We start from the raw sequence: 17774 nt of genomic DNA on the forward strand, positions 1-17774 counted from the left end.
TGGAGGACAATAATGGGTACTTGTTAGCTAATTAAATGCAGTTAGTGCAAGCTGCCCTCTACAAGACTCAGGTGTTGGGATTCATGGCCTATGTGGCTCCTAAACACCTGTGCTGCAGGTTAGGTATGTTGGCTTCTGCCAAAGTCATCTCTCACCATCCTATCCATGCTTGAACCTTGTCTGGCATGGGTACACAGAGTCTCAAATTCCAGGCTGCCATTGGATGCATGGAGATGAACAAAGGGTTGGAACAACTGCAAGATTCTGGCTGGGGCCACTCCTCAGTGAACCTCAAAGGTATCTTTCCTAACTCTTTTCCTGATCGCCCTTATGGAGTATCCTGTAGTGATTGGTTGATGAAAAGGTGCTCTGCAAAAGCCCCAATGACACACAGCTTCAGATGAGCCGAACTGCACTCTCCCATACTCATTCCCTCTGAGCAGTCCCCTCTCCTTGTTGATCAGCCTCTAGCCATTGAGAGAGGGACATTTTACTTGGAGTGGTTCATAAAGAAATGCCTGGGTTTCCTTTGTTTGCATATGAAGCATTTGCAAGCCTGTAGGGCTTCTCCCCATTGTTGTTTTCTGTGCTCCACCAGTTTATTTGGCTGCAAAAGCAAGGCATTTTCAATTCAACCCTGTCATAAACTCTTCTGGGGAAGCCAGGCACTGTGGTGCATGCTTGTAATCCCAGTAATCTGGAGGCTGAAACAGGAGGATCATGAGTTCAAAGCAAGCCAGCCTCAGCAATGATGAGGTGCTAAGCAACTCAGTGACACCCTCTCCCTAAATAAGATACAACAAACCTCCTCTGGGAAAGGGGCATTAAGAATCTAAGAGCCATTAGATGTCCTCCTTACCCTCCAGAGATTCCTTTGGACCATGGAATAGAGAAAAAAATCCCATGTAGGTCATCTTTCCCCCATGAGTTATCACATTTAGAAGTTTGTAGTGGCAGGAGAGGTCAGTCATGCCTCTAAGTCTGAACTCTCCAGGGTCATGAGGCAAAACAAAAGCTCCTGTTTGTTCTGCCACTTAATCCAGCAATAGATTTGACAGAACCATGTAGTGAGAGAAGGATTTGCTGGCCATCAGAAGCTCATAGGGAAACATCCTTAAAGAGAAAAATGGAGTTTTCTCTGACACAGGCAGTCAGCTGATCTTGGCTAGAAATGCCAAGGCAAGAGCAAAAAGTTTTATTTAAAGAAGAGAGAGAGAGAGAGAGAGAGAGAGAGAGAGAGAGAGAGAGAGAGAGAGAGAGAGAGAGAGAGAGAGGGAGAGCTCTTGTTAAAATCTCCGTCCTTGTCCCCAGTGCCAATCCAATAAGGACAACACAGTATTGAGAAAAAGGAGAAAGGTTTATTTCTTTGCTCACAGGGGGACTTCTGACCCAGAGGCTGTGATTCTCCCATCAGGGGAACATGGCACTTTAAAAGGGGTGCCAAAGGCTACATTCCACAGGTTTTCTGTTGGAGTTGTAATTCACTTGTTAATTGGAAGACAGTCATTTCTGAGTTCTGTTTTCTCATACTCAAGAGGGAACTTTGTTTCTCAACTATTATGTCAGGTTCACCACTACTCTGCATACTAAAAAAATGGGATTCATGTTGTTCAGAGGGGAGCCTCATCCTTGAAAAGGAGGGGTGGAAACTGCTGGACTCTAGAGGCTCTGGGAGCTAGATGCTCAAAAAGTGCCTCATTTTCTGCTGCTGCCAGGCCTGGGAAATGACCCAATCACAGTTGACAAAGGAGAGGTCTCATAATTTTCTGCATCCAACTTGGACTGATTACCAGCTGGGGGATTGAAAACTGGTCTCTGGAGGAAACTATAGGACCACACTTTAAGAGACTGATTTTACAAAATTTAAAAAAAATGGTTTTAAAATGTCCTATGTACGAGGTTTTCTCTCTCCTTTTTGGGGGGGAGTGGGTACTGGGGATTGAACTCAGGGGCACTTGGCCACTGAGCCACATCCCCAGACCTATTTTGTATTTTTTAAAATAAAGACAGGGTCTCACTGAGTTGCATAGTGCATCACTTTTGCTGAGGCTGGTTTGAAATTGTATTCCTCCTGTCTCAGCCTCCTGAGCCACAAAATTACAAGCATATGCCACCACACCTGGCTGATGGTTTTGCAGTAGCTTCCCTTACATCTTAGCTTCTGCCAGATCTCTCCAAGGCTCAGTGTGCAGAGCTTGCAAGACTTACAAGGCTTGCAGAGGACCAGTTTGAAACCAAAGAAAATAAAAAAGTGTCACTTTTAAATTCACTTACCATAATAATATTTTCAAGATTTATCCATATTGAAGCATGTGTTATAATTCATTTAAGGCTGAATAGTAATCCATTCTATATATGTGAATAGAATAATATTTCATCTATGGCCCATTTTGTTTATCCATTCATCTGCCAATAAACATTTCAGTTGCTTCTACCTTTTGACTACTACAAATAATGTTGCTGTGAATGTTGATGTACAAATACCTGTTCAAGTCTTTGATTTTAATGTGTGAAATTGCTAAATCATCTGGTAATTACCTGCTTAATTCTTTGAGAACTTGCCATTGGGTTTTCTACAGTAACTGTACCATTTTAAATTCCCATCAACTATGCATAAGTGATCCATTTTCTCCCCATTCTCAATAACATTTTTTGTTTCCTGGTGTTGTTTGTTGGGTAGTGGGGATTGAACTCAGGGCCACTCGACCACTGAGCCATATCCCCAACCCTGTTTTGTATTTTATTTAGAGACAGGGTCTCACTGAGTTGCTTAGTGCCTCTCTGTTGCTGAACTCATGATCCTCCTGCCTCAGCTCCCAAGCTGCTGGGATTACAGGTGTGCACCACCTCATCTGGCTGTTTATTTGCTTTATAATAGCCATCCTCCTAATGAGTGTAAAGTGGTAACTCATTATAATTTTGATGTAAGTGTTGGGTTTCTCTTTTTTATTTGCAGGATCACTTTTTTAAAAACAATGAAATTATGGCATTTGCCAATACCTGAATGGTTATGGAGAATATCATGTTAAGTGAAAAAAGCCAAACTCAGAAACTCAAGGGTTGAATGTTTTCTCTCAAATACAGAAGCTAGAGCAAAATAAAGAGGAGGGAAGGATAGGATAACACAAAGAATCAATCAAATATAAATTAATAGACATTAATATTTTTGGTGTATTTATTGAAAATGTGTTCTCAGTTTTGTTTACCTTTTAATTTTGTGTAAAATTATGAATGTAAAATGTTTTTTAATGTAATAAAATTTATTAGTCACATTATTAACATCATCTAAGTTTACTTGTTTTTCCCTCTCCATCAAGCTGATAAGTATTAAGTATATTGTTTTCTTTTTCTTTTAATTCTTTATCTGAAATCAATGTCAGGTAGATGAGGTAACAGTCTAATCCATGTGTGTTTCACATAGTTATAATTAATGGTTCCAGCATCACTTACCAAGTGAGATTTTATTTCCCTGATTTGTGACCACCATTTACATCAGACACTGAGTTCTTCATATATGCTATGATCTGGGGAGTGGACCTTGAGAGGTCCTCCCAGATTCCCCTTCAGGAATGAAGAATTTACCTGCCCACTTGCTGGGGTGTGGGTAGAAGGCAGCCCAAATTTGCAGACTGCCTCCCCTCCTTCCAGGGACAGACCACATCCAAGGAGTGGTCACTATAGGGCATAAAGGCCTAGACACTTTGCCTCAGTACAGGGCAATTTTGAAGGTCCACATGACCTTTGGGTTTGCTGAGCTTTTATTGGGCCCCAACCTCAGGTGACTCTCCTCTGCTCAGTCTTTCATCTTCATCTTCCTGTCCATGGATGATTATCCCCAAATCGTTCTCTGTAAATATCCTGCATGTTGATCTCTAGAGTCTCTGTGTGGACAATTTGTTTCATTGATCTGTTGATTTTAGCACTACATATTTTTTTTGGTAGTTTTCAAATAAAGTGATAGCAACTAATTCTTAGTTGCTATCATTTGAATCTGTAGAGGTATTACAAAACATCACATGAGCACTAGCAGTGTAGGTCAGTGGTAAAGTTCTTGCCTAGCATACATGAGGCAAGGCCCTGGGTTGTATCCCCAGTAATTAAACACACACAAACACAAAATATCCACTAATGAATTCACCTAAGAGTCCCCACACATCTTCTTTTTTTAAAAAAAAACTAGCATCTTGAGCCAGGCATGATGGCGAGGCTAGTCACAGCTATTCAGTGGTTAAGGCAGGAAGATCACAAGTTCAAGGCCAGCCTCGGTAGCATACTAGAACCCTATCTCAAAAAATAAATCAAGGGACTGGAGTTGTAGCTCAGTGGTTGAGCAGTTGCCTGGCATATATGAGGCACTGGGTTTAATCCTCAGCACCAAATAAAAAATAACTAAATAAATAAACAAAATAAATATATTGCATCCATCTACAACTAAAAATTTTTTTTAAAAAATTAAAAAACAAAAGTGAAATAAGCCAATCACATGAAACCAAAGGTCGAATGAGTGTTCTTTCTGATATGCAGATGCTAACACAAAATAATGGGTTGGGGGGGCAGGCAGAGGAAAAAATAGGAGTTCATTGAATTAGACAAGTGGGAATGAATGGAAGGGAGAGGTGATGGGAATAGGAAAGACAGTAAAATAAATCAGACATAACTTATGTTCATACATGAACACACCACTAGTGAAACGCCACATTGTGTATAACTACAAAATGGGAAGTTATACTCCATGCATGTATAATATGTTAAAATACACTCTAGTGCCATGTATATCTTTAAAAATAAAAATATTAATAACAAAAACAAAGCAAACCAACAACACACTAATATCTTTCTTTCCCATCAATCTCAGCTGCAATGTAAAACATTTTTACAATGACAACTTATTACAAAACGAATTTAAAATTTTTGCAAGCAGTATTTCATGATGTCAGTAGAATTGATACTAGAATTCCACTTAAATTACTTCAAAGCCAACAACTAATAAGAATCTAGTCTAAAACTGGTAAAAATTGAAAAATGGTTAGTTGGCTCTTCTAAAGAAGACTTTGGGTTCACTGGTAAATTCCATCCAAATCTTTAAAGAATAAACACCATTTCTTCTCAAATTCTACCAAGAAGTAAAAGAGGAAGGAACAAATCTCAACTCATTTTACAGGATCAATAGTACCCTGATACCAAAGCCAGACAAAGATATCACAGGGAAAAACTAAGACAAATACCCCTATGAGTATAGATTCAATATTCTTTTTTTTAGAGAGAGAGAGAGAGAGAGAGAGAGAGAGAGAGAGAGAGAGAGAGAGAGAATTTTTCAATATTTATTTTTTTTTTTAGTTCTCGGCAGACACAACATCTTTATTTTATTTTTATATGGTGCTGAGGATTGAACCCAGCGTCCCGTGCATGCCAGGCGAGCGCACTACCGCTTAAGCCACTTCCCCAGCCCCAAGATTCAAATATTCTTAAAACAAAACAAAACAAAACACCTAATAACCCAAAGTCAGCATCATATGAAAAAGATTATATATCATTGCCACAGGGATTAATCCCAGAAATGCAAGAAAGATTAAACATAAAAATGGAGTGTAGCTTGGCATGGAGGTGCACACTGAGACAGGAGGATTGCAAGTTCGAGACCAGCCTCAGCAACTTATTCAGGTCCTTAATAACTTAATGAGACCCTGATTCAACTAAAAATAAAAAGGACAGGGAATAAAACTCAGTGGTAAAGCAAGGTTAAATCCCCAGTATACCACCCCCACCAAAAAAAAAAAAAAAAAAAAGGTCATATCAGGGATATTCTGACACATTATCACCAAACTCCAAACTGGGGAGATGGCAAAGATTGACTCCAACATCATGCAGGTTCTCACTTCGGTGGGCACATGCTCTTGCAATGAATGCAACTCATCAGATCATTGCAGGAAATGACAGTATTGGTAATCACATCCTGACCTCATACCTCAGGATGGGTTGGAAGAGTTTGAAAACAGAAATAAGACTGCCACACAACAGAATTGAAGGTAGCTAGTAGTTTACACTGAAATCTGGAACAATTTTCCTAAGCTAAGAATGTTTTTTTAGCAGTTAACTACTATGTATAGAAAGGTTTTATATCATAATGCACATTCTTTTTTTTTTAAAGAGAGAGTGAGAGACAGAGAGAGAGAGAGAGAGAGAGAGAGAATTTTTTAATATTTATTTTTTAGTTCTCGGCGGACACAACATCTTTGTATGTGGTGCTGAGGATCGAACCTGGGCCGCACGCATGCCAGGCGAGTGCGCTACCACTTGAGCCACATCCCCAGCCCATAATGCACATTCTTATCACATACTGTGTAGTTAGTTTATAGAGTGACTCCCCCACCAGTTTCATGAACATAGTATCTTCATGTCTTAGACCTGGTCAGTCATGCTATTAAGTATCAAACACTAAAACTTGGAATAATGCCAATTATGTAGTACACCATATTAATAGTAAAGGGAAAACTCAACATGATCATTTGAAGCAGAAAAAGCATTTTAAAAAAATCTAATACCTTTCCATAATTAAACACACATGCATTCACAAACACACACACAAAAAAAAGAAAGAAAGAAAAAGAAACTTCCTCAACCTGATGAAGGACATTAATGAAAAAATCTAACATCATATTATTAAAAATTACAGCCACAGAAATTAGGCAAGAAAAAAATTAAAATATCCAATTGAGAAAGAAAGAGGAAAAACTATTTGCAGATGGTAAGATCTTACATATAGCAAATCCTAAGCTGCTTATGGCAGTGAACTCCTGTAAAACCTTGGAGGCTGTGTGGGAGGACCACAAGTTGGAGGCCAGTCTGATCAATTTAGTGAGACCATGTCTGATAATAAAAAAGGGCTGAAGATGTAGCTTAGTAGTAGGATGCTTGCCTACCATGCCTAAGGCCTTGAGTTGATTGGATTTGATCCCCAGTACCACACATAACATTCTCTCTCTCTCTCTCTCTCTCTCTCTCACACACACACACACACACACAATCTTAAAGAATACACCCATGTGCATACACACAATTAGAACCAATAATAAATAAGCTCCCTTTCTATTTGGTATTATTGTGGCTGGCGAGTTTTCTCTCCTCTCATCTCCAGCCCTTTCCAGAAAGCCAGCCAGGTCAGTTGCTGTGATTAATATTGATGCCACATTTTTAAAATTATACATAGACACAATATCTTTATTTTGTTTATTTTTATGTGGTGCTGAGGATCAAACCCAGTGTCTCACATGTGTGAGGTAAGTGCTCTGCCACTGAGCCACAACCCCAGCCCACTGTTGCCACATTTTAAAGATGAGAGAAATGCTGAGTGTCTTGCCCAAGGTCAAGGGGCCAGACAGTGCTGATTCCTGAGCTCGGGTCTCCAGAGAGCAATGCTCTTTCCTTCTAGGAGGCATTGGTCCCATCCCCTCAGAAATTCCCCATACCCCCAGGAAACAGGCTTCCCTGAACATAGAGGAGATGGCAGGGCAGCCATAAAAAGCAACAAAAAATAAATGTATAAGGATTAAATAGTTATGGGGTACATGGCACTCCCAACAGGGGAGTGAATGAGGAGGACTCAGGCCCAAAACGGGGGTCTTGTATCCTGGCATCACTGGGTGGTATGGGCCTCCTGCTGCAGCACTGGGCTCATGGGAAGATAAACACAGAGTCAGTATTTTGGGGCTCTCTCTAACCTCCACCCGACAGCTCACTGTCAATTCCTGAGCCCCTGGAGGCAGGAAAAAGGAGAGGGCTGGCACTACAAGTTACTGCAAGGGCCCTCGGGGGAGATTGTGGGTTACCCACCCCACTGCACCCCTAATGCTTCACTCTGCATGTTTTAAAAGGGACTTCAAGTAAAAATTTCCAATTAAAAAATAATCTCCTTTAAAATATTATAAGCTACTGGGCTAGTCTCAGTCCTCATTAACAGCTGAGGAAACTGAGGCCCAGGAAGATAAGGGACTGGCCCAAGGCCAACCAGCTAGTTAGCAGTGCAGTCTTTTCTCGTTGTCTATCCAGGGACAACTGGGTGTGCTCTGAAGCCCAGTGACCTGGACCCTGCACTTCCATGTTCACAATCCTGCTCCTTAAGCTCCAAGTGCTTTAGCTTCAGTGTCAACCCCACTTCAGGGGCTTCCCCAACACATGTGCAACCCACAGACACCCCTCTCCCAATGCACAACCACTACTCTCACCTCCTAGATAGCAGCAGCCTCGCCATTCCTTGGGAGGGTCTGCCCATATAAGTTAAAATACATTGTAAAAAAGTTGGGCCCAGGGAGGTCTGTGGGATGATGTGCTAGGTAGTATCTTGGTGTCCGTAGGGCCTCCATTGGACCCCACTCAGTCCCCTCCTCCCTCTGGACACAGCTAAGCCAGGGCTTAACCCAGGCCTGAAGCAATACTCCAAGGCCAGAAAAGCTCAAGAGTCACCCAGGGCATTCTTTCTTCCTGGGGTGAGTGACATGGAAGAGTGACCTCCTTTGACCCACTTGTGAGCAGCTCTCCCCAGACAGGGCTGACACTGAACCCAGCCCTCCTGCTTTCTCAGGGCTCCCTCATCACCTGTATCTCCCTTTGCAGCATCATTTCTCTGTCTCCATTGGCCACAACTGTCCTCCCACCATGCCTTCCAGATCCCTTATAAGCTCTTCCTTGTGCTGCACAACTGCTCCAAAGACAGTGTCACCACCCCATTCCCACTTCACTTTCCACCTCTCTTATTTTCCTATATAAGTGACCTCATTGAATTTTACCATCTGGAAGAGCAGTAGCAGCAGGAATGCCCTATCATATTTGCTTAGTCAAAACTCATATGGCCCAGGAAATTGTGGGTGGAAGGCCTTCAGTACACAAAGCGGTAAAGGTCAAGCTCAAAATCAAGACCTCCCCCCGGGACACTGGCTTCTCCTCTTCCTTATTCCACTTTATCCTTCCCCACACTCCGTCCACCTATCTCACTCCCCCTACCCCTATCCCAAGACCAGATTAAGTCTCACCCTACTTCTTGAGCTTTATTTAGCAAATATTCTGAAATAATGGGAAGTGGCCCAGAGCAGCACCTCTGTCCACCCCCAACTCTCTCATGGCCCACACATGAAGAATTTGATCTTTGACACTATTCTTCACTAGAAGAAACTAGGATTCCACATCAGGACAGCTCTAGAATATCCCACCATGTCCGAAAGCCAACAGAAACCATTGTGCTCTATGAGGTTCTGCCTCCTCTAAGGTGTTCACAGCACTTAAGAAACTAATATCTAGCCAGGTGCAGTGGAACATGCCTGTAATTCCAGTGACTTGGGAGACTGAGGCAGAAGGATTGCATCAAGGCCAGCCTCGGCAACTTAGCAAGGCTCTCAGCAACTTAGTGAAACCCTATTTCAAAACAAAATATAACAAGAATTGGGGATAGAGCTTCAGTGGTGATGCACCCCTGGGTTCAATCCCTAGTACCAGAAAAAATAAATTAATGGCAGAGCATTAAAAAAAAACTGCAGAACTTTTAAATTTGGGGAAAGAATTTTTGATTAGGTATTTATAAAGTATAGAAAATATTGCCTATACATCAGGTATATAAAATCTTTAAAGGAATGATAATTAATAAATTTCTAAGAACTGAGCAGTAAATTTGAATACCTTCCTCTCCCCACATGGAACCCTGTTAGACATGAATAAGTCCAGCAACTCTGAATCCACCCAGACAAGCTTCTCTCACTGGTTTCACTCCTGAGGCTCCTGCTCCAATTCTGTGTCTCAAAAGCCTTCACACTCCCCAGGACAAAAATCAATTTGCATCTTCTTCTTGCCCCATCTTCTGCCCAACTTCCTGCCGCCTCTCCTTCTTCTCTCCTTATGCCAGGGAGATCAGGGTATCAGGATTATCTCTGTTCCTTTCTCTCTTTTCTTCTATCCCCAAATGTTGATTCTTTTGTTTGTTGTTTCACTCATTTATTTAGATTTCTTTTCTTTGTGTGCTGGGGAATTGATGAATCCAGGGCCTTGTGTATGGTAAGCACACACTCTACCACTCAGATACACCCCCACCCAGAAATATTTCATGGCATCAAAAAAGCCTCAGTCAAGCTGGACACAGTGGTGAACACCTGAGATCCAAGGGACTTGGGAGATTGAGGTAGGAGGTGAGAAACTGATGTGACTCCATTTTTGAGAAACCATCCTCTACATCAGAGCAAAGCCTGACGAAGGAGGGGGGCATGAACCTTGTCCTTGGAAAAACCCACAGAGCACTCCTAAGCACATACCCACCCTGCTGAGTTGTTTATCTGCAAATAACAGGAGAGATCTGTGGCACTAGGTGTCCCTGACTCAGGCTAGGTGAAGACCCATAGCAACCCCCTAGCAACCACCAATCAGCATGAGACAGGGAAAATACCTGTGATGCCAGATGACCCTCAGTAGTTTATGGTGGTTGATAACATGTTGGGAAACCATGTAGTTTAGCACGTACACCCCTCGTGGCCTAAACCAATCAGTTCAAAGGAATCCCCCTCTTGTACTAACCAATCACCCCTATCCAACTTGTTCCCACCAGTGAATGTGCTAATCAATGTGAAGAGTTGTTGTTTGATTTTCCTGTGGTGTGAAATGATTTGCTGTGTGATGTTGTGACACATAGAGTATCCCCCCAAAACCTATAAAATCTCACTGAACAAAGGAGTGGGACTCACTCCCTGGGACCACTGCATTGGAAACGGTTGTGAGTCCAAGCTCGAGCTTGCAATAAAGACTCTTGTGTGATTGCATCGGATTCGGCTCCTGGAGGTCTATTGGGGTCCCACGAATCTGGCATTACAGAGGAAGGCAAGTTTAAGACCAGCCTTAGCAACTTAGTGAGACCCTGTTTCAAAATTTAAAAATGGAAGGAATTGGAGATGTAGCTCAGTGTTAAAGTGCCCCTGGGTTCAATTCCCAGTAGCAAAAAGATAAAGTCCTGTCATTGCACTGAACGGTTGAAAGCATATTATAATGAAAATGGCCAGCCTACTTTCCCAGGTAGTAAGGCCAGGAGCAATGCAAGGCCCTAAGCATCATGGGGAGAGGCTAGGGTAGTGTAGAGAGAGGGTATCATGGGAAAAGAGTAGGCAACCCAGCCCACAGCACCCAGGTACATGCAAAAGAAAATCCAAAAGAGTTAAGTGCTAAAACATGCAAGAGGGCTATTTCAGCTACTTCCAATTTCAGAGGCTGTGTGCACTCCAGAAAGAGTAGTCTGAAGAATGCCTGCTGGCTTTGGCCATTGATGAGAGCATCATCATGACACCAAGGGGCTGGAGTTGGCTGATGTGGGCCAGGAAGTGAAGGGTGGAGCTAGTGAGCATGGTTAACTCTTTCATGGAATAAGGCACAGAGAGTACATCAGGTGGAATGGAGGCCTGGGACATTAAGGTTGGGACTTGTTTGGCTTTAAGATGAGGCACAAACGTGTGTAAATGACTATGAGAAGGAATGGTAATAATAGTACAGAAGCACATAGGCATCTTCTGGTACGAGCCACTGTTCTCTGTGTCTTTTGTGAATTAACCCACACTTTCTTCTTTTACCAATAAGGAATTGAGTGACCAGGTGCTGGTATATTGTACAGCTGTAATTTGGACAGAGTCCTTGCCACCAACCACCAAGCAAGTAACTCCAGGAGAAGTTGCAGTCAGGGAATGGGGTAGGGAGGGAATGAAAGTTGAAGCATGTAAACAGTGCCTGAAGTGGGTGCTGTCAAGTAATGCAAAAAAGCCCTGTCTGGTGAATCCCAGAGGGCAGACCACGTTTAGGTCCCTTGAGACTGGGGATCCTGGACTTGGAGGACCTCATTCTGAGCAGAGGAGGAAGGGTAATGACCTATGGCCTGACCTGGGGCTGGAAGAACCACAGGATGGAGGAAGGGAAAAGGCTGCCAGGCAAACTCAATGGTGGACTGAAGATGGAGAGAGGAGAAAACAGGCAGACCACAGGGCTGAGGAATAAGGGCCAAGCACAGGAGTCACAGGTGGGAGGGAAACCAGATATGGCACTGGGCGGTGGTGACTAAAAGGATGGGAGGTGAGGAGCAGAGAGGCTCCTCTGTCTGTTCAGCTGTCTCAGGGTCTGCAGCTTACCCCTCCCCCATTGATGCTGCCCACCAGTCTTCCTGAAAGAGCCTGTAGTCAAGTGGTTGTCACACTAAAGGAATCCCAGGGCAAAGACGCCCAATCTTAGCATTCCTATTCAACACTAAACAGAACAAGAAATAAAGACACACAGTTTGGAAAGAAGGTAATGAATCTGTTTTTCACAAAGGACATAATTTTCCATGTACAATGAACAACAACACTCAGTGGTAAGCGCCCCTGGTTCAATCCCCAGTATTGGAGAAACATCAACACTAAGAACTTCTGCTTCTTTACAAGATGCTATGAAAAAAATGAGGTAACAACCACAGATTGAAAAAAAAAAAAAGATTTGCAAAACGTAGATCTGAATCCACTATAGAAAACTCTTAAAACTCAGTAAGGAAACAACCCAATTTTTTTTTTTAATGGGCAAAAGATTGGAGCAAACACTTTTCCAAAGACATACCGATGGCCAAAAAGACAATGGTCAACATCATTATTCGTTAGAAAAACATAACCTGGAATCTTAATGAGATACCACTACTCATTTATTAGACTGGCTACAATGAAAAGATGAAACAAACTAACAGATGACAGTTTCAAATGTTCATGAGGATGTGGAGCAACTGGAATTCTCATGCATTGCTGGTAGAAATTAGGAATGGTACAATGCTTTTGTAAGACAAATTTGGCAATTTTCTATAAAGTTCCACACATAGTTACCTTATGATTCAGCAATGCTACCCCTAAGAATTTACCAACAGAAATGAAACTTATGTTTCACATGCCTGTGCACCAACATTTATAGCAGCTTTATTTATAATTGTAAAAAACTGGCTGGGCTCAGTGGCCCATGCCTGAATATTAGTGGCTTGGGAGGCCAAGGCTGGAGGATTGCAAGTTCAAAGCTAGCCTTAGCAACTTAGTGAGGCCCTAAGCAAGCTAATGAGACCCTGACTCAAAAAGAAAAAAAATAAATAATTTTTTAAAGGAAAAAAAAAAGAGAGAGAGAGATGGGGAGGGTGTGGCTGGGAATGTAGCTCAGTGGTTAAGCAGCCCTAGGTTCAATCCCTGGTACAAACAAAACAAAAACCCTGCAAAAAAAAAAAAATAGATACAATGAACAATCCTTCAATAAACTACTGATAGGAACAACACATGGATGCATCTCAAATGCATTGTATTAAATGAATGAAGACAGATTAAAAAGGCAAAGACTCCATTTATATGTGATTCTGGAAAAAGAAAAACCAGAAGGACATAGGGAGAGAAATTGACAACAAAAGGTGATGAAAGAAAATGCTCCAACCTCAATCATGGTGGAGAGTGCAGGATGGTATTCATTTGTCAAAATCCTTAATTATAGTCTAAAAAGGGTGAATTTTACTGGTGTAAATTATTCCTCAAGAAACAACTTTAAAAAAAAATTCTACCATAGACCCAGGTTTTTACTTCATCCAACCTAAATTCCATGCTTGGTTTTCTGGGCCTTTTAAATCTTGACCCCCATTGGGTCACCTTCATTGCCCATGCTACCTTGTGCTTGAATTAGAGCCGTATCCTCATCATTCACTTAACATACTACTTTTGGATTCTCTCACAGACAATACCCTCCTGTCCTCTGCCTCTCCACAATTATACCTAGGACAGGTAGCGTGGCATGTCCTACTCTACAATACCGCCTTGCCAAACTCTGTTTCTTCCAGTCCACTACACCACTCAGGACCAAACCCTTCTCACAGTGCTCCTGGGTGTCTGCTGGTGTTATTCTGATCTCAGGTTGCTTATCAACACAAGGGCAGGATGTACTTACTCACCTCTGTACCCATCTCTCAAATAACACGCAGCCCAGCACACAGTAGGCTCTGGAAGCAAAGCACCCAGGAGGGAGAATGACCAGCGAGCTCCAAGGGGAGGAGAGATCTGAGCTGCATCTTAAGGTGGGTCTGGAAGGACTAATGAGGCACCATCAGGGCCAAGGGCAGTGGAGAAAGCCCAGAAAGTGCCGGGTGGCAGAGGTGCAAGTTGCCTCCTCCGACAACCGGGTATCCCAGCACAGGCACTGGGCCCCATTTACCTGGCCCTCGTAGGGACGCGTGGCGGTGCTCATTGCTACAGCCTGGATCAGCAGCCCCAAGGTGAGAGGCAGCAAGGTACTGGTGGCGGGACAGCCACCATGAAGCTGTGCGCCCGCTAAGAAACCAAGCTGCTGGACAGTTCCTCAGGGGCCCAGCTGACCCCCTCCTCAACTCCGCCCTCCCCCCCCCCCCAACTCCGTCCCCCCTGCGCCTGCCCCATGTGGCCCCGCCCACTTACTCTTCCTCCCTGAACTGGACTGTTGATCCAGTACACCCAAGGGAAACCTCACTCCACCACGCTATCCTCCTGCCTGTCCCTTTTCTACCTTCATTGTCCCTCTCTATGGTCGCGCTAGATTCTCAACTAGACAGTGCGTCCTACCCCACCTATCTTCCTGACCCCGCTCATCTTCAACATGTCCTTGACAGGTCCTCTCAAAGGGCTTTTCCCTCTAGCCCCACCCACATCAGTCTGGCCCTTGGTTACCCCACCCCTTGGCCCTCCACCCCTCTGTCCCCACAAACCCTGCTGTTCCCAGTGTGGGCCCTTGGGACTATGTGGCTATGTCGTGACTTTGTCCAAGGAAAATGGCATCTCACTGGTGCTCACAAGGAAGATGGTGCACATCACCACCAGGGCACCCAGGTACAGGTAAGGGGACATGAGCAGCAGCAGGAAGAGCTGGATGTTACGATGCCCCACGTAGTTGTTCACCCACCTACAGTGGTGGTCAAACTCCTAGCAGAGAGGACCAGCCTGGAGAGTCCATCTGGCCTCCATACCCCCAGAATGCTTAGGCCTTCCACAACACTGCCCTCTAGGCCACCTGCTCTTGGCCCTATAAGCGGGTTTCATCTCAGGGAGAACCTGGCACTTTCCACTGTTAGAACACAGTTAGGACTCCATAGTTCATTAGGTCATCGTGTCATGAATGAGGTCTTTAGAGACAAGACCTGCCTGGTGTCACTTGGAGGAGGATACAGAATAACTCTGGGTCTCTATTTTCTCAGATACTGGATAAGGAAGGAAAGAACTCCCTGGCCCAGCCAGCCTTTTGCACTTGGAAACCTGTGCAGTGTGTGCACATGGGAGAAGAGCACTCAGAACCCAGGACACCCTCCAACTTGGACACCCAGATGAAGACAGCAAAGATCCCCAGAATGGGGCAGCAGTGGACTAAGAGTTTGGGTACCTAGTATCAGCAAGTCAGGAGTGGGACAGGTGCTGCCTTTCCTCCCCCTGATTCTGCCCTTTGCATGTCAGCACCTGAGCAAACAGGGCCAGCCTCTCAGGACTGGTACAGACACAGAGGCAATAACAGATGTAAGTGACCAAGAGGGGCTGGGAGCCACTTTTGGCAGTCTGGGAAGATGGTCTCATACCCAACCCTGGCCCACATATGCTGTGAGGTTCCTGGTCTTGACCAGATGTGTGATGGGTTAGTGAGTAGACAGGGAGGAGGAGTACTCACCTCCACATATATGTTACAACATTCACAGTGGAAGGTCCTGGGTGGGTGGTCGTGGAAGGAGCAATGGGGGTACTAGGGCATTTAAAAGACCCTTTTTACATCTAGGCCATGTAAGCTGCCTCAGAGTTCAGCTCAAAGAAGCCTGGCATGGGAAGAGGTTTGGGCAATGTCAGGAGGCCTTCCATCATGTGGCTGCTCAGGGAAGCCCCGTAGCATCACTGGGCTACAGGAAGTGTGGGGAAGAGGTGGGCAGGGGAATCCTAATCCCTGTAGAGCAAGCTAACAACTCCAATGGGCTGGCAAAGAGAAGGGGGCTCCAGCTACAAGAGCTCTCTATAGAGCTTCTGTCTTTGGAAAAGTGATCAGTAAAATAAATAAATAAGAATAATGGTATATGATGCCAACTGAAGGAAAAAAAAAGAAAAAAAGAAAACCGATCAGTGCTCGAAGTCATGTGAAATGGGAAGGAGGAAGAGTGAACTGTGTGGTTTGATAGAGACTTCTGGCCTCTGTTGCCAGCCTGCCTAGTCCTCCCTTCTAAAGCCACTGGAAAACCTCCATGATTCTGTTTATTCATAGCTCAGTAGCTTGAGAAATGAAGTATCAGGGTCTAAGTAATGATGACATGGAGAGAAGGGATCCTGAGCCATAGGTGTGGTTAGCACTTCAGTAATCACCTTGTAGGCATCAGCCCTTGGGGTGCCACCTCCTTCTCCCAAGGTCTGAGGCCTTACCTCACTGCAAGATGTCAGAGTCAGAAAATTTTAGGGAAACCAGGCTGCAGAAGGTGACCACTAACAGAAGGTCAGTAATGAGGGCAAAGCCCCATTCCCCATTCATGGCAAGCCATCTGCATCTGAAACCAGAAGCCGACTAAGTTCTAGCCTGGGGCAACCCAGAGCTCTTCATAAGGTCTGGCTCATCTGAGGTAGGATTCACAGACCTTAGGGACAGATCAAAATATCCAGGCTAGAGACAGACCATGGAGACTCTACCAAACCGTCACAGGCATTACCAGCTACCTGCAGTTCCCTAAATGCATCAGGCACTCTAGACCTCTGTGCTTCTAAGTATATATGCTCTTCTTCCTCCTAACCCTCTCTCTCTACTTCTCTATGTCTGGACTATCACTGTTTATTTTCCCTTCTATCTCTTTATAAGAAGAAACCTGACAGCTTGCATGGAGACTCATGGAAAAGCAAAGAAGACACCACTGACGTTCAGCAGCAGCACCACATTGAATGTGCCAAAGAGACTTGGGATAAATCAAGCTTTTCCAGCCATACATTGGGTTGGGGGCTTCAAGTCATTGGAGAACTCCATGGCTAGGCCTCCAGTCCTCAACAAAATGAAGCCACCACTGACCTCTTCTGGGTTGCCACCCAGTGCTGTGACAACAGCAAAGAAAGGAAGTATCAAGTGTGACATCACAGAGGTTCCAGAATGATGGCTCTGGCTGCTTCCGGTGACTTCTGAGAGCAACCTTTCTTCACCCTCACATACACACATGTTGTAGACTGGGACATCTTGCTCTAAAGATGTGGGCTTTGTTTGTTATGCTCAAATTCGGGACCCCCAAAAGACCACCAGAGACCCAAGAGCCATGTAAGCAGCAAAGAAGTGTTTATTGCGAGCTAGCTCACAGAGCAACTGGGGACGCTGAGAGGCCCCCAGCCCAGGGTTTGCAGCAGTTTTATACATTCTTTGGAGAAGGCAGGGACTTCACATACATCATAGCATCTCTTAGCAAATCATCACACACCGCGGGAAAATCAAATAACAACTCTAAAACATGATTAGCATATTCACTGGCGGGAACAAGTTGGGTAGGGGTGATTGGTCAGTACAAAAGGGGTATTCATTTGAACTGATTGGTTTAAGCCAAGAGGGGTGTACCATGAACTACATGGTTTCCCAACATGTTATCAACCACCATAAACTACTGGGAGGGTCATCTGGCATCCCAGGTATTTCCCTGTCTCATGCTGATTGGTGGCTGCTAGGGGTTGCTATGGATCCCCACCTAGCCTGACTGAGTCAGGGACACCCGGTGCAGCAGATAAACAACTTAGCAGGGTGGGAATGTGCCT

The 17774-nt window shown here is 44.1% G+C and overlaps 1 protein-coding gene across 1 annotated transcript in view; it reads left to right on the forward strand.

Moving 5' to 3' along the window:
* The window catches only part of LOC308653796 (uncharacterized protein), a gene marked incomplete at its 5' end in the record, with an annotated part of 129382 nt that extends 113958 nt beyond the window's left edge, over nucleotides 1-15424 (forward strand). Inside the window, one exon of the mRNA XM_081302472.1 lies at nucleotides 15224-15424. Coding sequence (XP_081158598.1) covers nucleotides 15224-15409 — 186 coding nt within the window. The 3' untranslated portion in view covers nucleotides 15410-15424. The remainder of the gene's footprint in view (nucleotides 1-15223) is intronic.
* Between the last annotated feature and the right edge of the window lie 2350 nt (nucleotides 15425-17774).

The sequence above is a fragment of the Spermophilus citellus genome, assembly GCF_964194105.1.
Source record: "Spermophilus citellus genome assembly, chromosome: 7".
In the NCBI taxonomy this organism is placed as follows: domain Eukaryota; kingdom Metazoa; phylum Chordata; class Mammalia; order Rodentia; family Sciuridae; genus Spermophilus; species Spermophilus citellus.